An 18617-nucleotide genomic window follows, 5' to 3' on the forward strand; every position below is an offset into this window, starting at 1 on the left:
GAAATGAAGTATTTGAGGTCAATGACAAAAATATGGAGAGAGCTAAATGGAATTAAAAGGTTCTGAGCCCATTGCATTGTCCTGGAAGTGTTTAATAAGTCAAGGATGAAGGATTATCTTCTAAGATAATCCACTTAAGAGAGTAAAAAAAAAAGTAACCAATAAGTTAATAGTGGGGAGAAAATAAGATAAAAATATACTTAATTAGTCTAAAAGAAGGCAAGAAAGAGGGAGAAAAGGCAAATTAGATAAGGTAAATAAATACAAGTAGGTGATTAAAATCCAGGTATATCACTAGTTACATTAAATGTAAACAGACTAAACACTCCAATTAACAAAGATGGTCAGACTGGTTAGAAATTAAACACCCATATGTCACCTATTAGAGACACACCATTATAAAAAGGATAAAGAAAAGTTGGAAGTAAAAGGATGGAAAGAGACATACTGTGTAAACAGTTATGAAAAGGAAAACTGTATCGCTAGCTATACACATATCACTTATAGTGGACCCTTAGGCAAGAAGCCATATAGATATAAATAGGGACATTACATAATAATACAAGCAAGGGTCAATCCACTAATTAATAACATAATCTTTAAGTACCTTAAGCAAAAATGGGTAGACTCCAAGGAGAAGTAGAGAAATCCATACGAGAATGGGAAATTTTAACATACTTTGTTCAGAAACTGAATAAGGGGACAAAAGAAAATCAATAAGTATACAGAGAATTTGACTAAGGGGGATAACAAACTTGTACATGTATGTGTATAAAATCACTCAACAACTGCAGAATGAAACTCTTTAAAACCTTTAAAATGCACGAGTACATGGTGCATTTACGAAAATTAAACATAGTACATTATATGAAGAGTATACGTATATATATATTATATAAAGATTATATTCTATAATCTTTTAGTTATAGATTCCTTGTTACCTCCCACTGTCATCAAATCATATCCAGTGTGATTTTAATTCTTTCATATTTGTTGAAATTTGCTTTGCAGCCCATCATAATAGTCATTTTTTGGAAAACTTTTTGTTTATTGAAGTATAATATACATATTGAAAAATGTACAGCTGGATAAATGTACACAAATTGAACACATCTATGTAATTAGCACACAAATCTAGACACAGAATATTGTCAGCACTCCAGAAACTCCAATCACAATCCTCCTGAGGGTAACCACTATTCTGACTTCTAACAAACTTGATTTGTTTTGCTGTTTTTATACTTTATATATATGGAATTATATAGTATGTATGCTTTTGTTTTACTGTCTTTGGCTAAACATGATTATTTGTGAGATTCATCCATGTTGTTTCTATAGCTGCATGTCATTGACTCTAGTATAGGATTTCAGGGTGTGAATGGTCAATTTTTGTAAATGTTCATGAATGTCTATGTTCATGAAAGGATAGTATTCTGAAATTGCCTGTAGGACTACTCTATATATGTTTGTTAAGTCTTTTGCTAATTGTGTTGTTCAAATATTCTATATTCTTTTTTATTCTTTTTATTTGCTTATTTTATGTGACTGAAAAGTTATGTTAAAGTGTCCCACTATAAATGGTGAATTGTTTATTTCATCTTGGACTTCTGTCAATATTTTACTTCATATATTTTGAGGCTTTTTATTTTATTTAGATATTTAACCAAATTTAAATTTGTAATATTTTCCTGTTAATTGAAACTTTTAACATTATGAAATAACTCTCTTTATATCTGTTTCTGCTGGTGATGAACTATTTTAGTTTTTGTTTGCCTATAATGTCATTCTTGATATTTTTCCATGGCTATAGAATTCTAGGTTGGCATTTATTTCATTTTGATACATTAGAGTTATCAGATGTCTTCTGGGTTCCACTATTGTCTCATTGTGCTGTTTTATGAGTTATTTCTTATTAGTTTTCTTTCAGTTTTACTAATTTTGTCTATATTTTGTGTCTAATATGCTATTAGAAGTTTCCCTTGAGGTTCTTTTTTTAGTTATTATTTTTTACATTTAAAAATTCTATTTATTATTGTTCAAATCTGCTGAGACATTTTAAATTTATTTTTTCTTCTTTGAAAATATTTTCAAGCTTGCTTTTTATCTCTTTAAATATATTAAATCTTTGGTATTTCTAGAGTCTGCAGTCAGAAAGTATGTTTCTGCTGTGTGCTGCTTCAGCTGGTTTTTTATCACAGCTCCATATTTCCATGTGTGCCAGATTTCCCCTGACTTGTGATGATCATTACCCTGAAAATAATATTTTTCAGGGTATCCTGAGATCTTGAATGAAAGTGCCTTCAGGATAGATTTTTATTTACACCTGCCAGTGTCTGAAAACTACTAGTTGTAAACTGCTTTAATCTAAGTTCAAGATTTGAGGGTGTTTGGAGACTTAGACTCTATGTATACCCAGCTGAAAATCTGTGGGATATCCAGTATCCAACCACAACTTTATAAGATTTTTTTTCCTTTCCTGTTTTCCTTCTGCTCTGGTTGGCTCCAAGTCAAACTCCCCAGCAGTTCTCTGGGCTGGAGAGTGGGTAGGTTTGTTACACCATTACCTGGAGAAGATAGTCCTTGGGGTTCCAGATAACTGTAGTTTGGAGAGCCTATAAGAATCCTTAGTTTATGTACATTCTGGTCCTTAATTTCTGTCTTCCTCATCCCACAAATTATCTGAATTTATGTCCAAGTTTGCATTGGCAGATGCTTTCAGAACGAAAAGCAAGTTCAAAATTCTGCTCACCTCTTTGGATTTAAGTTTCCTCCAGAATTTGTCTTAGCAGTTCCTCATTTACTTATCTGGTTTTCAGTGCTTTTAAGATAATTGTTTTAATATTTTATCCAGAATATTTACTTGCTATTAGTAAGATGGCTGTTCTGAATAATTTAGGCTGCCATTAGCTGAGATTCCCTATCATACAGTTTTATCACCAGCAGACTAGCATCTAAGTAGTATTGAAATGCTTCATAGGAGGATTTAAATATTTTATTATTAATTTTGGAAAGAAAGTAATTTGTACATTAATTCTACTATGAAATACTTAGTAACTGAACCAAGAGAGCACATGCTTTCACTTAAAACATTCAGACAATAACCTATAAGGTAAAAGAATATGAAAAAGAATACATATATATGTGTATGTATATGTATATAACTGAATCACTGTGCTGTATACCTGACACTAACATGACATTGTAAATCAACTATATTTCAATAAAAAAAGAAAACACAAAACCATTCAGATAATCAAACTTTATTAGAGGTGGTATTTGTGGCTTTACTTGACATACAACAATTTCTATATTTCTTTATTCTACTCATTCCATTTGACATGCTTTTTTGAGCATGAGACACTCAAAATGTGGAGACAGATAAGATATAATCCATAACAGTGAAAGATGTCTCAACAATAAACAGGTAAACTGTCAAATATAATACAAACAAATTAGAGCTACAGTGAAACAAATACGTGCTACCTAGGAAGCCCAGAGGAAAAGCAACTAACTCAGTATGGTGTTTGATGAAGGGTGGGGATAGGCAGGGAAATCTTCCCATGTAAGATATCTCTATAGCAGAAGATCAGTGGATCATTTGGGAAGCAAGGAGGTAGAGTGGAGAATGAGTATTTCAGGCAGAGCAAAAACCATAAAGGCCTGGAGGAATGAGAAAGTGTGAGAAGCTGAAAATAGTTTGCTTTGGCCAGAGTATACTGTACATGTGTAAGCAAGGAAGAAGTTGAGGCTAGAAAGGTAAGTTAGAATCAGATAAGATCCCTCAATGCAATACTTAGAATTTTAGATTTTATCATGATGAAATAGGTAGCCAGTAAGGTTGAAAAAAGATTTAAAAATAATTTTTCTGTTAAATAGGACCACATGATCATTGTAGATGTTTTAGGAAAAGAAATCATCTGTAATCTGAAAACCTAAGTACAGTTACAATTATATGTGTTTACAGCTCTTTTAAAAAAACATGTTCCGTGCATATTTTTATTTATTTATTTATTTATTTATTTATTTATTTATTTAACTTATTTGGCTGCGACGGGTTAGCTGCGGCATGCAGGATCTTCATTGCGGCATGTGGGATCTTTCGTTGTGGTGCACAGGCTCCAGAGTGTGTGGGCTCCAGAGCACGTGAGCTCAGTAGTTGTGGCATGTGGACTCCAGAGCATGCAGGCTCAGTAGTTGTGGTGCGCTGGCTTAGCTGCCCCTCAGCATGTGGGATCTTAGTTCCCCGACCAGGGATTGAACCCACATCCCCTGCATTGGAAGGTGGATTCTTAACCACTGGGCCACCAGGGAAGTCCCCATGCATACATTTTTTAAAAGTTTTCATCATTTTATAATTTCTTCTTTTTTTTTTTTTTTGGCTTCATTGGGTCTTTGTTGCTCTGCGCAGGCTTTCTCTAGTTGTGGCGAGTGTGGGCTTCTCATTGTGGTGGCTTCTCTTGTGGAGCATGGGCTCTAGGCACACGGGCTTCAGTAGTTGCAGCACGCAGATTCAGTAGTTGTGGCATGCAGGCCCTAAAGTACGCGGGCTTCAGTAGTTGTGGTGCATGGTCTCAGTAGTTGTGGCATGTGGGCTGTAGGGCACGTGGGCTCCAGTAGTTGTGGCACGCAGACTAAATAGTTGTGTTTTGTGGCCTCTAGAACACAGGCTCAGCAGTTGTTGTGCACAGGCTTAGTTGCTCTGCGGCATGTGGGAGCTTCCCAGACCAGGGAGAGAACCTGTGTCCCCGCATTGGCAGGCGGATTCTTAACCACTGCACCACCAGGGAAGTCCCTCCATTCACTTAAAAAAAAAAAAATTATTAACTTTTTTAAGTTCCCCAAGCTTAGAACCTCAGTCTTAGACTTGAAAGTGTGAAGATATAAAGAAAGCAGAAACAAAATTCTCAAGAAAATATATATTGAAGTCAGTGTCATTCTGTGAATTTCTTAATATACAATTTGAAAGAGTTCCAAGATGCATTCTATTTTAAGATATCTAATGGAAATCACATAAAGGCCTTAAACTTAATTTTTTTACAGCTCACTTTAACCAAGTATGCATATATGTCTATGTCTTACTGAGATATCAAATAACGTTTTTCCTCTCGAAGTTATACACATGAATTTACACAACCACCTGAGTGAATTGGTAGATGTTTTTTCAGAGCTCTAGGAATTTTTTAGGAATTTATTGTTGAATAGCGTCTCTATTATTGCCATGAAGAGAAAATAAACCTCCATTCACTTATTTATTTATTTATTTTTGTCTGCATTGGGTCTTCGTTGCTGCACGTGGGCTTTCTCTAGTTGCAGTCAGTGGGGGCTACTCTTTGTTGAGATCTGGTGGCTTCTCATTGTGGGCTTCTCTTGTTGTGGAGCACAGGCTCCAAGCCCGGAGGCTTCAGTAGTTGTGGCTCACGGACTCAGTAGCTGTGGCACGTGGCCTCTAGAGCGCCGGTTCAGTAGTTGTGGTGCCCGGGCTTAGTTGATCTGCGGCATGTGGGATCTTCCTGGACCAGGGCTCGAACCTGTGTCCCCTGCATTGGCAGGGGGATTCTTAACCACTGCGCCACCAGGGAAGTCCCTCCATTCACTTTTAACGTTGACTCAGTAACCTATACAAATTCTTTAATGAGAATTAAATTTGATAATTTAATCTGGTTATCTATTGTAACACCATTGAATCCCTCCATGATTCTTTTTAAAATATGTTGGGGAGAGAATAAGAATAGGGAATAATCTATGATAATTTAATTTTCTGTGCCTACCCCCAAACTAAAATTGCCTAGTTCTCAGAATTATAGCTAAATTTTTCATCCAAGGATGCAATATTCATCCTTGTACTCAGGAAACTCACAGTCTGACATTTTTAGGGTTGCTGCTACTTTCTTAACACATCATTGTTGACACTTGGAAAGAATGACTTTTTGTAACTTGAAAATCCTATTTATTCTTCAACTCCTGCTAGCTTAAGGAACACTAAATCTACATATCATAGGAGGCATATCTGTCCAATATATCCTATGTATTCATTGATTTATGAACCAATAAATCTTTCATATACAGTTTAAATGAGCTTATGATAATTGGATCAGAGGAATACTAGTCTAGTTTGAGAGTACAGCAGAAAACCAATCATGGGAGGCTATGATGAAATTTTAATTATAAAGGATATTGAATATCTTAGGGTGACAACTCTGTTGTAATAGATGTAACATTGAGTTGGAAAGAGAGAAAGTGAGAATTTTTTCCCCAGTTCTGCTTGAAATCAACTCTGTATTTCTAGTAAATTATCAAACCTTTCTATGCTTCAGTTTTATATCTTCATTAAAGTTTACCACCCCATTGTCTTTGGTTCACTGGGTTTATTGGAAAATTCCCCAATAGATTTAGATAAAGAAAAGTCTCATGTTAAAGTGTTGATTGATTGGGGAGTTTGGCGTATATATATGTATGTGTGTTTGTGTGTGTGTGTGTGTGTGCGTACACACACACACACACACACACACAAACACACATACATATATATTTTTTCCTATTCAGGGCTGAAAAGCTGAAGTTGGCATCAAGCAACTTCAAGTTGTAGATGTATAAGTTAAATGATCTTTGGGACCCTTAGTTCAGAGATGCTGTATAAATAGAACCAGTACTATAAAGAGAACTAGATTTTTCTTCCCAATTCTGTCAGTCAAGTAGAGTATGCAAAAAAAGAATGCAGAAACTTGGGCTTTTGCTGTCTTTTGACTCATCCCTCCTTTCTTCTCAGGTTATTTGGATAATTTTATGAGACTTCTATCCCCATGCTGCACCCCTCTTTTTTCCGGCTAATAATCATTGAGAATTTATAAAAAGAAAAATTTACATGCTTTATCTGAATAAATGTCTAGCAGGAACTGTTGGTAGTAAGTACCATTTTTCTTTATTTTACTAAGCTGAGATTTAGAGGAAAAAAAAAAAACTTTCCCAATGACACATAATAAACAGTAGAGCCAGATCTTGAATCTTGGAGTCTGGTTTTACATCAAGCAGGATTATTGTAAGAGGACCCTAAGTAGGTGCATGACCTAAGCATAAAATGGGATTAAAAACCTTGAAGTGGAGTTGCATCTATTATTGCTAGTGAAATTTAATCCTAGATCTTACTACCTAAAAGAAGCGTGTAAAAAGTTCTGAGGATACTACAAAATTGAAGCATCTGTAAGTATTTTCTAATTTTAATAAAAGGTTTCTAACTTTGATAAAGGTTTTAGATAACATTAATTTCTCATCAAAATGCCTTAAAGGAGGGCTTCCCTGGTGGCGCAGTGGTTGAGAATCCTCCTGCCGATGCAGGGGACACGGGTTCGTGCCCCGGTCCGGGAAGATCCCACATGCCGTGGAGCGGCTGAGCCTGTGAGCCATGGCCGCTGAGCCTGCGCGTCCGTAGCCTGTGCTCCGCAAAGGGAGAGGCCACAGCAGTGAGAGGCCCACGTACCACCAAAAAAAAAAAAAAAAAAAAATACCTTAAAGGATCTTTTAATATCACAGAATACATAGTACATATTAACTTGGCTAATTTAGAGAATTTATATTTTACCCACCTTATAATGTACACATAACTGCTGAAGGATTTATGTAACAAAATCCATCACAAGGAATACACTAATGAGATTTATATTAGAAAAGTCTGGGAATTCCCTGGCTGTCGAGTGGGTAGGACTCTGTGCATCCAATGCAGGGGGCCCGGGTTCAATCCCTGGTGGGAAAACTAAGATCCCACAAGCCAATTCATTTATAAAACCCCATTACTTAGGCAGAATATTGTAGGTGGGATCCTGCAAGCCATGCGGTGCAGCTAAAAAAAAAAAAATTCATTTGTAAAACCCCATTACTTAGGCAGAATATCATAGGTGAGAAGATGGTACTGAAGGAAGAGGCTGGGATATGAAATACAAATCTATTTTATATAACACTTTTGCTAAGGCCAGCCATTTAAAATATATATAAATATATATATAGTCCAAATACATATATATGTATGTATGTGTGTATATACATATATATATATATATATATTCCAATTGAAATCTCTAAAAGACAAAAAAATTGTAGTTATAAAAACAATTGGATAGGATCTCATATCAAATACTTGGAAATTAATTGCTGGAGGCCAGTAACATGATTCTTAATTAGAAGTTCATGTGTAGCGGTCAGATGTAGTATTACCATCTCAAGAAACAAGGGCATGGACAAGAGGTTCCTGAAGATTCTGTTACATTCTTTTTGGGATCCAGTTTCTTCATCAGTATCAACCTGACTGGGGATTTTGCTCTTGTGAGCATTAAACGAGTTAATATGTATAGACATAATATGTAAACAGTAGTGCTAAGGCATCAGCATGGCAAGGAGGACCCAAAAAGCCAACAATTACTTGATACTCTGAATATATGAACAGATGCTTTTGAGAATTCACCCTTTTTAGGTGGAGGTATAAGTTTGTTTGTTTTCTCCAAGCAACAAACACAATGGGTATAGAAAGGAGGAGATACCATGGCCTTCCTTTAGGCTGAGCTTAGGTCATATCCTGGAAAACAGTTACAATTTGAGGTACCTCAACAATATCTACATTTTTTGAAATAGAAAAAAACAGTATACAGATCGATGAATGCTGTGGCTAAAACCCACTTGGAAGCAAGGACATTTTGTAGTGCCAAATTACCATCTATTTTATTCTATGGCTAAAATCCCAAGAACTGCAGAGGAGAAACAGAGCCAAACAAGTTTTTCTATTAAAATAAAAGGCCTTGAGTGATGAATGGAAACTTGGAACAGGTTTTAATGGCAATACTGGAAGCCAGAAATTAAATACAAACTTACCAATTTCTGGCATGTATTGAGTCTCAGATAGAATACTGGTACTAATTTTATTGAATTAGAATCATGGTTTACCCTAGGCAGTTGATATTCTAATTCTAGAGAGCTCAACTTGTTGCTGGATTGGCCTGGACACTTGATGCTTCCTCACTTTGAGTCATTGATAAAATATTGAATAAGGGATAAGACCAATGGTGAATCTCGGCAGTCACCTACAGGAATTTTCCTTCCAGGCTGAAGCATTCCATTAATAAACACTTTTTGTCACTGTTATCCAAACAATTATGAAATCATCTAATCATACTGTCTTGCAGCCTTTCTTTCTTCTTTTTGTCTGTAAGGATATATTGGGGGGACTTTGTTTAATGTCTCCACGAATTCCAAATAGACTATGCCTGTAGCATTTCCCTTACCAATGAGTCTAGCAACTGAAAATCTAAAATGCCCATGTGAAATTTTTTTAAAGTCTATGTGGTAGGTTTGATGTTACCAGTTTTCAGTTAAGCCAAAGTAGTCCCTAGTATTGAATGCCTTTAAGTGCTCATATACAGTTACTTTAGTAACAATAGAGTTTTGAAGGAATTTATATCAAACTCAATGGCACTTTTTTAAAAATAGGAAATTTGGTACTCTAGTCACATCTGTAAGTTCTTCTAGTACTCTGGAAGGTCATTTGTCACTTGGCTTACTTATAGCACTTTTATGCTTCCTATCTCCTCACTGACCTTGAGGTTCAAGTTCTACTTAAACATTTTGTTCAATGAAAAATAAAGAATTTGGGTGAGATACTTTCTAAATCTCTCTCAACCTTTAACATTCTGTGATTCTTGGTAGGCCATCTCAATTGAAAATACCGATAGAGAAGCAAAGCCCTCAAATAATTGAATAGTTTGATTTTATCTCTTACATTACACAATCTGCCCCAAGCCTTTAATGTATTCTCTGTTTTTACTAGTACTTGTCCAGAGATAGTTTGAGTTCCTTTGTTTATTCTAAGCAATTTTCAGATGCCTCAGTCAAAAATCAACAGTATATTAATTTCTCAGAACTATCAATAAAAACTTAGAGGATCTTTCCCTAAAAGTTAATGCATTCCCTCTGGAGGGAAGGGACTGTGGAAAAAATTCAGCCATAATGTTATTTGAAAAATCTTTTATCTCTCCAACCATTGGATGCTGTACCTGTGACAAACGCTGTAATCATGTTGGTAAGCATTTTCCTTCTGAAGATGCATAAAGATCAGAAGTGCAGTTCGTTTATAACAAGATGGAATTTTGAAACTATTTTGGACCACACTAAACATTGGGATGTTCATTTGTCTCTGTTTTTAAATTATATATCATGTGCTCAGTTTGTGGAACAACATAAGTATATAACTTAAAATGGATAATTAGAACCTTCCCTATTTGGCAGATACTCCCATAATGGTCAGCCCAAAGCCTGATCCAACTAATGAACATGTCCCCTTGCCCTGTGGCCAAAAGACTCCAGATTGTTTGGTTCCCCAAAGTAAAATGATTTGTAATGGCACTAATAATAGAGAAAGGAAAATTTATGGGAATTAGGAGAGTTCACTGAGTACCAGTATTTGTCTTTCTTCTTTTTTAGAATATTTATTTATTTATTTGACTGTTCCAGGTTTTAGTTGGCATGCGGGATCTTCGTTGGGATCTTTTCTTTTTTTTTTTTAGTTGCGGCACGCGGGATCTTTAGTTGCGGCATGGGGGATCTAGTTCCCTGACCAGGGATAGAACCCGGGCCCCCTGCATTGGTAGTCTTAACCACTGGACCGCCAGGGAAGTCCCATACCAGTACTTTTCTTAGAGGCTTAATTGGGTTGTGTTCTGATTGGTTTTGCTCCTGTGTCCAATGACCTTGTGATAGATGCATTTTACAGATACAATTAAGGGATACTATCTCAAAGTTCTCGTCTAACATGGGGGTAAACAAAATCATGTCTTTTTGCGGCACTTCTAGTATCATGTCACTTTCCATGTTAGTTATGAGCAAGGAATACCTTTATTTTACAATTTTGTTTTCTTTTTTTGCGGTACGCGGGCCTCTCACTGCTGTGGCCTCTTCTGTTGCGGAGCACAGGCTCCGGACGCGCAGGCTCAGTGGCCATGGCTTGGGGGCCCAGCCGCTCCGCTGCATGTGGGATCTTCCTGGACCGGGGCACGAACCCGCGTCCCCTGCATCGACAGGCGGACTCTCAACCACTGCGCTACTAGGGAAGCCCTACAATTTTTAATTATAATATAAAGTAGAAAGAGTGATAACACTTTTGAGCAGAGCCTTTCTTAGCGTCCAGCAACTTCATTAGTAGGATTCAGTTCTCCAGGTTTGAAATATTTTGAATTTCAAATTTTAAAGGAAGTAAAATCATTGCAGGCTCTTGAGACTTCTCACCATTAGACCTGGGGAAAAAAGGGAGAAGTAGCAGCACTTCTTGAATCTGCTAAAAAAGGACCTGAAGAAAATGAAACAGCCATCACTTATTTATTGAGAGTCTGTAAGTTTTCCTACACTGTGAAGAAATACACAGACATATACGACATGGCTTCTGCTTGTAGGTTGTGTGTAATTAAGGTAAGGAAATAATTTGGATGAATTAAAGAATGACACATTCAGAATTCTGAATGTCAGCATTGAGAGAGATGTAGACTGTGAAAGAGAAAAAAAAGACAGTATGTTTAGAGTAGACAATGTTTCATGGATTAGGTAGGTTTTAAGATGGACATTGAAATAGAGGGAACATTTAAAAGGGGGAGAGAAAAGATGAAGCTATTTCTATTTGAGAGAATTGCACAGGTAAAGTTGTAAATTTAGTTCTGTTCAAGAAACATTAATTAAGTACCTCTGTGCCAAGCTCTATACTGGGCGCTAGAGATTACAGCATTTTGGGGAACACTTCTGTACTCTTTTGCTAAAGTATTTTCACATATCCTAAAAAGGTGAATCTCTGGTGAGGGAACAAATCCCTTGAAGGAATTCTCATGACGGAAGTCCCTTTTCTTTGCTGATATAGAAAGGGACTGGTTTTTCTTTTCAAAATATAGCCTAAGCTCTAGAAATAGTTGGGTAAGCTTAACTTTGGTGCACACTCATCTTCCCCATCACCACTGACTTCCTGTCTTCCTGTCTGGCATAGTTACAGGTGCTTATCTCTGTTTGATACCTTAAAGGGCCATGCTATATATAGACTGTCAACTAAGGTTATCTGATGATAATAAATTGTTGCATTTTAATAATAACAATAATAATGATAATAATAATAATGTACTTGTCAATTACTATGCAGATTGGTTTTTCTTCTTTCCGGTTTTATTGAGACATAATTGACATACAGCATTGTATAATTTTAAGGTGTACAGCATGATGATTTAAGTTACATACATCATGAAATGATTATCACAATAAGTTTAATGAACATCCATTATCTCATATAGATAGAAAATAAAAGAAAATTTTTTCCTCGTGATAAGAACTCTTAGGATTTATTCTCTTAACAGCTTTCATGTATAGCATACAGCAGTGTTAATTATATTTATCATGTTGTACATCATATCCCTAGTACTTATTTATCTTATAACTTGCAGTTTGTACCTTTTGACTACCTTCATCTAAACTCCCCCCTCCTACCCCTCCACCTCTGGTAACCACAGATCTTATTTCTTTTTAAAAAAATTTTATTGGAGTAGAGTTGATTTACAGTGTTGTGTGATTTCTTTTTCTGTGTATTTGTTTGTGAAGTATAATTGACCTACAGCACTATATTAATTTCTGGTACACAACGTAGTGATTCAATATTTCTATGTGTTACAAAATGATCACCATGATAAGTCTAGTTAGCGTTTGTCACCATACAAAGATATCACATTATTATTGACTGTATTCCCCATAGTGTACATTTCATACCTGTGACTTATTTATTTTGTAAGTGGAAGTTTATACCTCTTAATCTCCCTCAGATTGTCTTATATACATCATCTCATGTAATCGTAATGATTCTATGAGTTTACTTAAAATTGTCTTCCCCAATTAAAATGAGTTAAACTGAAGCTTAAGGTTAAGTAACATGACCAAGGCCACATGGTTGATCATTGGCAGGGGCGTGACTGACTTCAAAATCTGCGCTATTCTGCTTTTCAATAGGGGGTTCTTGAAGGTCCAAGGAAAGGCAGGAATGCAGAGTGGTGTGGTTGAGGCATTAGTATTAATATTCGTAGACAGGGCACTTGCCAGCCATCTAAGCAATCCTGTTCCACCAACTAGTAAGACTGGCATGAGACATGTACAATAGTATATGAGCAACTAAATCATTGTAGTGCCAAATACAGAGTTTGCCATCTCTTTAGTACGTCTTTGAAGAGGTGGCCGATTTGTGTTGGTGCTGTGTTTGTCTTCTCAGCCATTGAGGGAGTTAAGTACTAGTTGAAGCTTATGATCCCGACACATCAAAATGGACAACCTGGCAGATGTCCTTGCTGGAAGATGACAAGATTGATAAAAGAGGAGCCCTGATTTTTCTCCTGAGATTTGACACTTGGGGGCTTCCATTAAAAACATTACCAAGCCTCTGTCATTTTAATCTCTTCTTTAAGTGCCTGTGATCTTTTCAGGGGCACAGGTCCATGCATGATCAATGCCTAGTGACCAGGTTTCAGAGCTGTGGGCAGAGGTGGCAGCAACTGTGAAAGCCTGGGAGGAGATGAGGGAAGAAAAGGTCACTCTTCCTGACAACTTATAACTTGATTCCACCTATAAGCCATTTATTTTCAGAAATAAGTAATGGGTGAAGACATAGGCCAGGTCTACATTTCATGCACTTGAGAGTTAAAGGCTTTCTGAGATCAAATTACCACAGCAGAGACAGAGTTACTGTAGGGACATTTTGGGAGGAAGCAGAGAGGGAGAAGCCAGAGGCCTAAGAATGGAAACAGGAATAGAACGTGATGGAAATTGCTTCCCACTTTGCACTCCTGAGGGAACAAAGAGGACAAATAAGAAGCAGCAGGGATAGGAGGAAGCTGGGAACTTCTCTGGAATAAAATGGGTTAGGTTGTGGAGTTGTCAGCTGCTGTACCTAGTAGGTGGGAGGAAGAGATGTGCTAGTCCAGCCAGGCCTTTGAAACCTGGGTGCCTTGGCCCCTTCAACTATGCTCTGAAGGAGGGAAGCGTGCCAAATGTCAGGTCTCCTTCTAGTTTTGTTCCAGTTCATAGCTAGAAAATGACAGCAGAACATCTAGGGGTGAGAGGATGCTGAGAGAAGAGGAGAAAGAACATTTTAGTGAGTGCTTTTGTACAAGTGGGACAATGAATTTTTTTTTTTTTTTTTTTTTTTTTTTTTTTTGCGGTACACAGGCCTCTCATCGCCGTGGCCTCTCCCGCTGCAGAGCACAGGCTCCGGACGCGCAAGCTCAGCGGCCATGGCTCACGGGCCCAGCCGCTCCGGGGCATGTGGGATCCTCCCGGACCAGGGCACGAACCTGTGTTCCCTGCATCGGCAGGCAGACTCCCAACCACTGCGCCACCAGGGAAGCCCCCTTCTGCCTTCTTGTTCACTGACAATTGGTTATCCTTTTGTTGCCTCTGCAGCAATACAAGGGGGGAGTCTTAGGGGAACAGAGACCCGGAGGGGTAAAGAAACCTTATTTTTATGTAAGGTGAGCTGCAGCCATTGAAATTGCTGGCTATTGTGAGATAAATCCCAGCCTTCCACATTCTGCTTAATAACAGCAGACTTTTCACTGCAAAACATTAATGGAGTCTAAATTCCAGCCAGGCTTGGGAAATCAAGAGTAACTCTCTTGATGTAATGGTTTTGCAGGCTCTTGAAGACATTGTCATCCGTTAAAGAAAAAAATTTAAATCACTCTTGAAAGAAAGAAAATGTCTTGGGTGATAAATGAAAAAAAATTGAAGTAAAATGAGGAAAAGCTTGAGGGAAGCATCTCTTTAAAATTTTACCATATTCCCCCCACTATGATCAAAGGGGGTCAAATAAGAGCTTAGCCTGCAGCTTCATGGAACCAATTTTTTTTAAAAAAGAATATTGAAACCTGAAATATTGGTTATTTGCCAAGGCACACACTGGAAGTAAAAGCCACTTGGCTAGGAGCAGAATTGAGTGTTGGATCGCAGGATGCTAGTTTTAGGTTTGCTCCGCGAAAGATGACAGCACTTGCCACCCCCCCTTCCTCTGCCCTAGAAGTTTCTGCAGTATTTAGGAGTATTCAGGGAAAATGTTGGTGTCAGGGAAATAATCCCCATCATCAGTAACCCCAGAGCGCCTCACTTGCGTTTGTTCCTTTTAATGTGGAGCCGCCGCCCAGATATCCGTACTTAGCCAAGGCCCTCGGTGTATTTTCTTGACTTGCGCTTGGAAATCTTTTCCTGGGAGCTGAAAGCCCGAGTCCTAGAGACTTAACTGCTTTTCCTAGAATAATCTCCTTACAAGACCAGTTTAGCAGCCTAGGGACCGTGGAGACTGGCTGAACAGGACAGTGGGGGCAGGGAAAAAGGGAGTGGCCGTGTTCTCGGGGTCTGCTGGGATCCGGCCGGTCCGGGGCGAAGAAGCTGGGGCTGGAGTGGCTGGAGCGACTGGGCAGTCCGGGTCGCCGTTCGCCACCTCGGTGCGGTATCGGAGCCGGACTTGCTGAGCATTCCTCCCCCTCCTCTTCTGCTTCCTCTTCCCTTCCCCTGGACCAGCAGCGGCGGCGGCGGCGGCGGCAGGAAACGAAGCCGGGCTGAGCGACTCCGAGGCGAGCGGAGGAGCTGGGATATGGGGAGTCGGAGCGGGCGGCGGGGCCAGGAGCCCTCCGGAGGGCCCACGAGGGGAGCGGCCCCGGCGTTTGCTAGCTCGTGAGGCGTGGGGGAGCGGGCGCAGGGCGGCACGAGCGGAGGCGGAGGCGCGGCCCCGGCGTGGAGCACGGCTGGGGAAGCTGCTGCCTCCGGCCCTGCCCGGCTGCCTCCGCCGCGGCCGGTGGCTATGGAGCTGGCGGGCACCAGACCCGGGCCGACAGAGCATCCCCGGCTCCGGACGCCCATGTCCTGGCTGCTGCTGCTTTTCCTGCTGCTACTGCTGCTGCCGGGCCCAGCGGCCTCCCAGCTGCGATACTCGGTGCCGGAGGAGCAGACACCTGGCGCGCTTGTGGGCAACGTGGCTCGCGCACTGGGGCTGGAGCTGCGGCGCTTGGGGCCGGGCTGCCTGCGTATCAACCACCTGGGTGCGCCCAGCCCGCGCTACCTGGAGCTGGACCTGACCAGTGGAGCTCTCTTCGTCAACGAGCGCATTGACCGGGAGGCGCTGTGTGAGCAGCGGCCTCGCTGCCTGCTCAGCCTGGAAGTGCTGGCGCACAGCCCCGTGGCGGTGAGTGCCGTGGAGGTGGAGGTACTGGACATAAACGACAACTCGCCGCGCTTCCCGCGGCCCGACTACCAGCTTCAGGTAAGCGAATCGGTGGCACCTGGAGCGCGCTTTCACATAGAGAGCGCGCAGGACCCCGACGTGGGCACCAACTCGGTGCAGACCTATGAGCTCAGCCCCAGCGAGCACTTCGAGCTGGACCTGAAACCCCTGCAGGAGAACAGTAAGGTGCTGGAGCTGGTGCTGCGTAAGGGCCTAGACCGCGAGCAGGCAGTCTTGCACCACCTGGTTCTCACAGCTGTGGACGGGGGCAGCCCAGCCCGCTCGGGCACCGCGCAGATCTCTGTGCTTGTCCTGGACACTAATGACAATTCTCCCGCCTTCGATCAGTCCACTTACCGCGTCCAGCTTCGGGAGGACGCGCCCCCAGGCACATTGGTGGTGAAGCTGAATGCCTCAGACCCGGATGAGGGCTCCAATGGCGAGCTCACATACTCCTTGAGCAGCTACACGTCGGACCGGGAGAGGCAGCTCTTCAGCATCGACGCCAGCACGGGGGAAGTGCGGGTAAGTGGAGAGCTGGATTATGAGGAGGCCTCTTCCTACCAGATATATGTGCAGGCAACAGACCGGGGTCCAGTGCCCATGGTGGGTCACTGCAAGGTGCTGGTGGACATCGTGGACGTGAATGATAACGCACCAGAGGTGGTGCTCACGGACCTGTACAGCCCAGTGCCTGAAGATGCTGCCCTCAACACCGTTGTGGCCCTTCTCAGTGTCAATGACCAAGATTCAGGTCCCAACCGGAAAGTGAGCCTGGGCCTGGAGGCCACACTGCCTTTCCGACTGAATGGCTTTGGAAACTCCTACACACTGGTGGTGAGTGGCCCCCTGGACAGGGAGCAGGTGGCTGCCTACAACATCACAGTGACAGCCACTGATGGGGGAGTACCACAGCTCACATCCCAGCGGACACTGCAGGTTGAGATCTCTGACATCAATGACAATCCACCCAGCTTCCTGAAGGACTCCTACTCCATTTACATCGAGGAGAACAATTTGCCAGGGGTGTTGCTCTGCACTGTGCAAGCCACAGACCCAGATGAAAAGGAGAATTCGGAGGTGACCTACTCCCTCCTGGAGAGGGAGATTCAAGGGCTGCCAGTCACCTCCTATGTCTCCATTAACAGTGCCAGTGGCAGCCTTTATGCTGTCAACTCCTTTGATTATGAGAAGTTTCGGGAGTTCTTTGTGACTGTGGAGGCCCGGGACAAGGGGAGCCCACCACTGAGCAGCACCGTGGCCACCAACGTGTATGTAGTGGATGTGAATGACCATGCCCCTCACATCCTATACCCTACCTCAACCAATTCGTCAGCAGCCATTGAAATGGTGCCTCGAACTGCCCCTGCTGGCTACCTGGTCACTAAAGTCATAGCCATGGACTCAGATTCTGGGCAGAATGCTTGGCTCTTTTACCATCTGGCCCAGATTTCTGACCTGGACCTCTTTAAAGTAGAGCTACATACAGGAGAAATTAGGACTACCAGGAAGATGGGAGATGAGAGTGGAACCACTTTCAACCTGACCGTGGTGGTCCGAGACAATGGAGAGCCTTCGCTGTCCGCGTCTGTGGCCATTACAGTAGCTGTAGTGGATAGGGTTTCCAAAATCCTCCCTGACACTCAGAGACATGTGAGAAGTCCTCGGACACACTCTGAAATTACACTTTATCTAATAATAGCATTAAGCACAGTGTCTTTTATATTTCTTTTGACAATCATTGTTTTGAGCATCATCAAGTGCTACCGCTACACCGCTTATGGCACTGCGTGCTGTGGAGGCTTCTGTGGAGTGCGGGAGAGGTGCCCTGCAGAACTCTACAAACAGGCCAACAACAATATTGATGCCAGGATACCGCACGGCCTCAAAGTGCAGCCTCACTTCATTGAAGTGCGAGGGAACGGCTCCCTCACCAAGACCTACTGCTACAAGGCCTGTCTGACAGCAGGCTCAGGGAGTGACACTTTCATGTTTTACAACACAGGGGCGCAGACAGGACTGGGACCTGGGGGAGCCCAAGCAGCAGCAGGTGACAGCAGGCATCTCACAGGCCAAAGTGGGCAGAGTGCTGGGAACCTGATTATTCTAAAAAACGAAGCTGTTTCTCAAAATGAGGTGAGATAGTAGTCAAGGGGGCTTCCACAAAGTCATGCATTTTTCACCTTCCCCCCTCCCCCCTCCCAGTATCATGTAGTTGGCTTTCTCGAGTTATTAACAATGACAAGGGTTATCTGGTAAACTCAGTGTGTGTGTGTGTGTGTGTGTGTGTGTGTGTGTCTATTACCTGTGATTGGATTATAATCTGCTATGTTTCCTCTCTAGAAAAATAGGA

The 18617-nt window shown here is 41.1% G+C and overlaps 1 protein-coding gene across 15 annotated transcripts in view; it reads left to right on the forward strand.

Annotated features, from left to right (window-relative positions):
* The window catches only part of LOC131755055 (protocadherin alpha-C2), a 161345-nt gene that overhangs the window by 100431 nt on the left and 42297 nt on the right, over window positions 1-18617 (forward strand). The window contains exon 1 of one of the 15 annotated variants that reach the window (XM_067031785.1): window positions 15118-18400. The exons of 13 other annotated variants lie outside the window; for them this stretch is intronic. In XM_067031785.1, the coding sequence (XP_066887886.1) occupies window positions 15845-18400 (2556 nt within the window). In that variant the 5' untranslated portion in view covers window positions 15118-15844. Of the gene's footprint in view, window positions 1-15117; window positions 18401-18617 lie in introns of those variants that run through there. One more of the 15 variants, XM_059061233.2, reaches the window with a different exon arrangement.

Source organism: Kogia breviceps, chromosome 4 (assembly GCF_026419965.1).
Source record: "Kogia breviceps isolate mKogBre1 chromosome 4, mKogBre1 haplotype 1, whole genome shotgun sequence".
In the NCBI taxonomy this organism is placed as follows: domain Eukaryota; kingdom Metazoa; phylum Chordata; class Mammalia; order Artiodactyla; family Physeteridae; genus Kogia; species Kogia breviceps.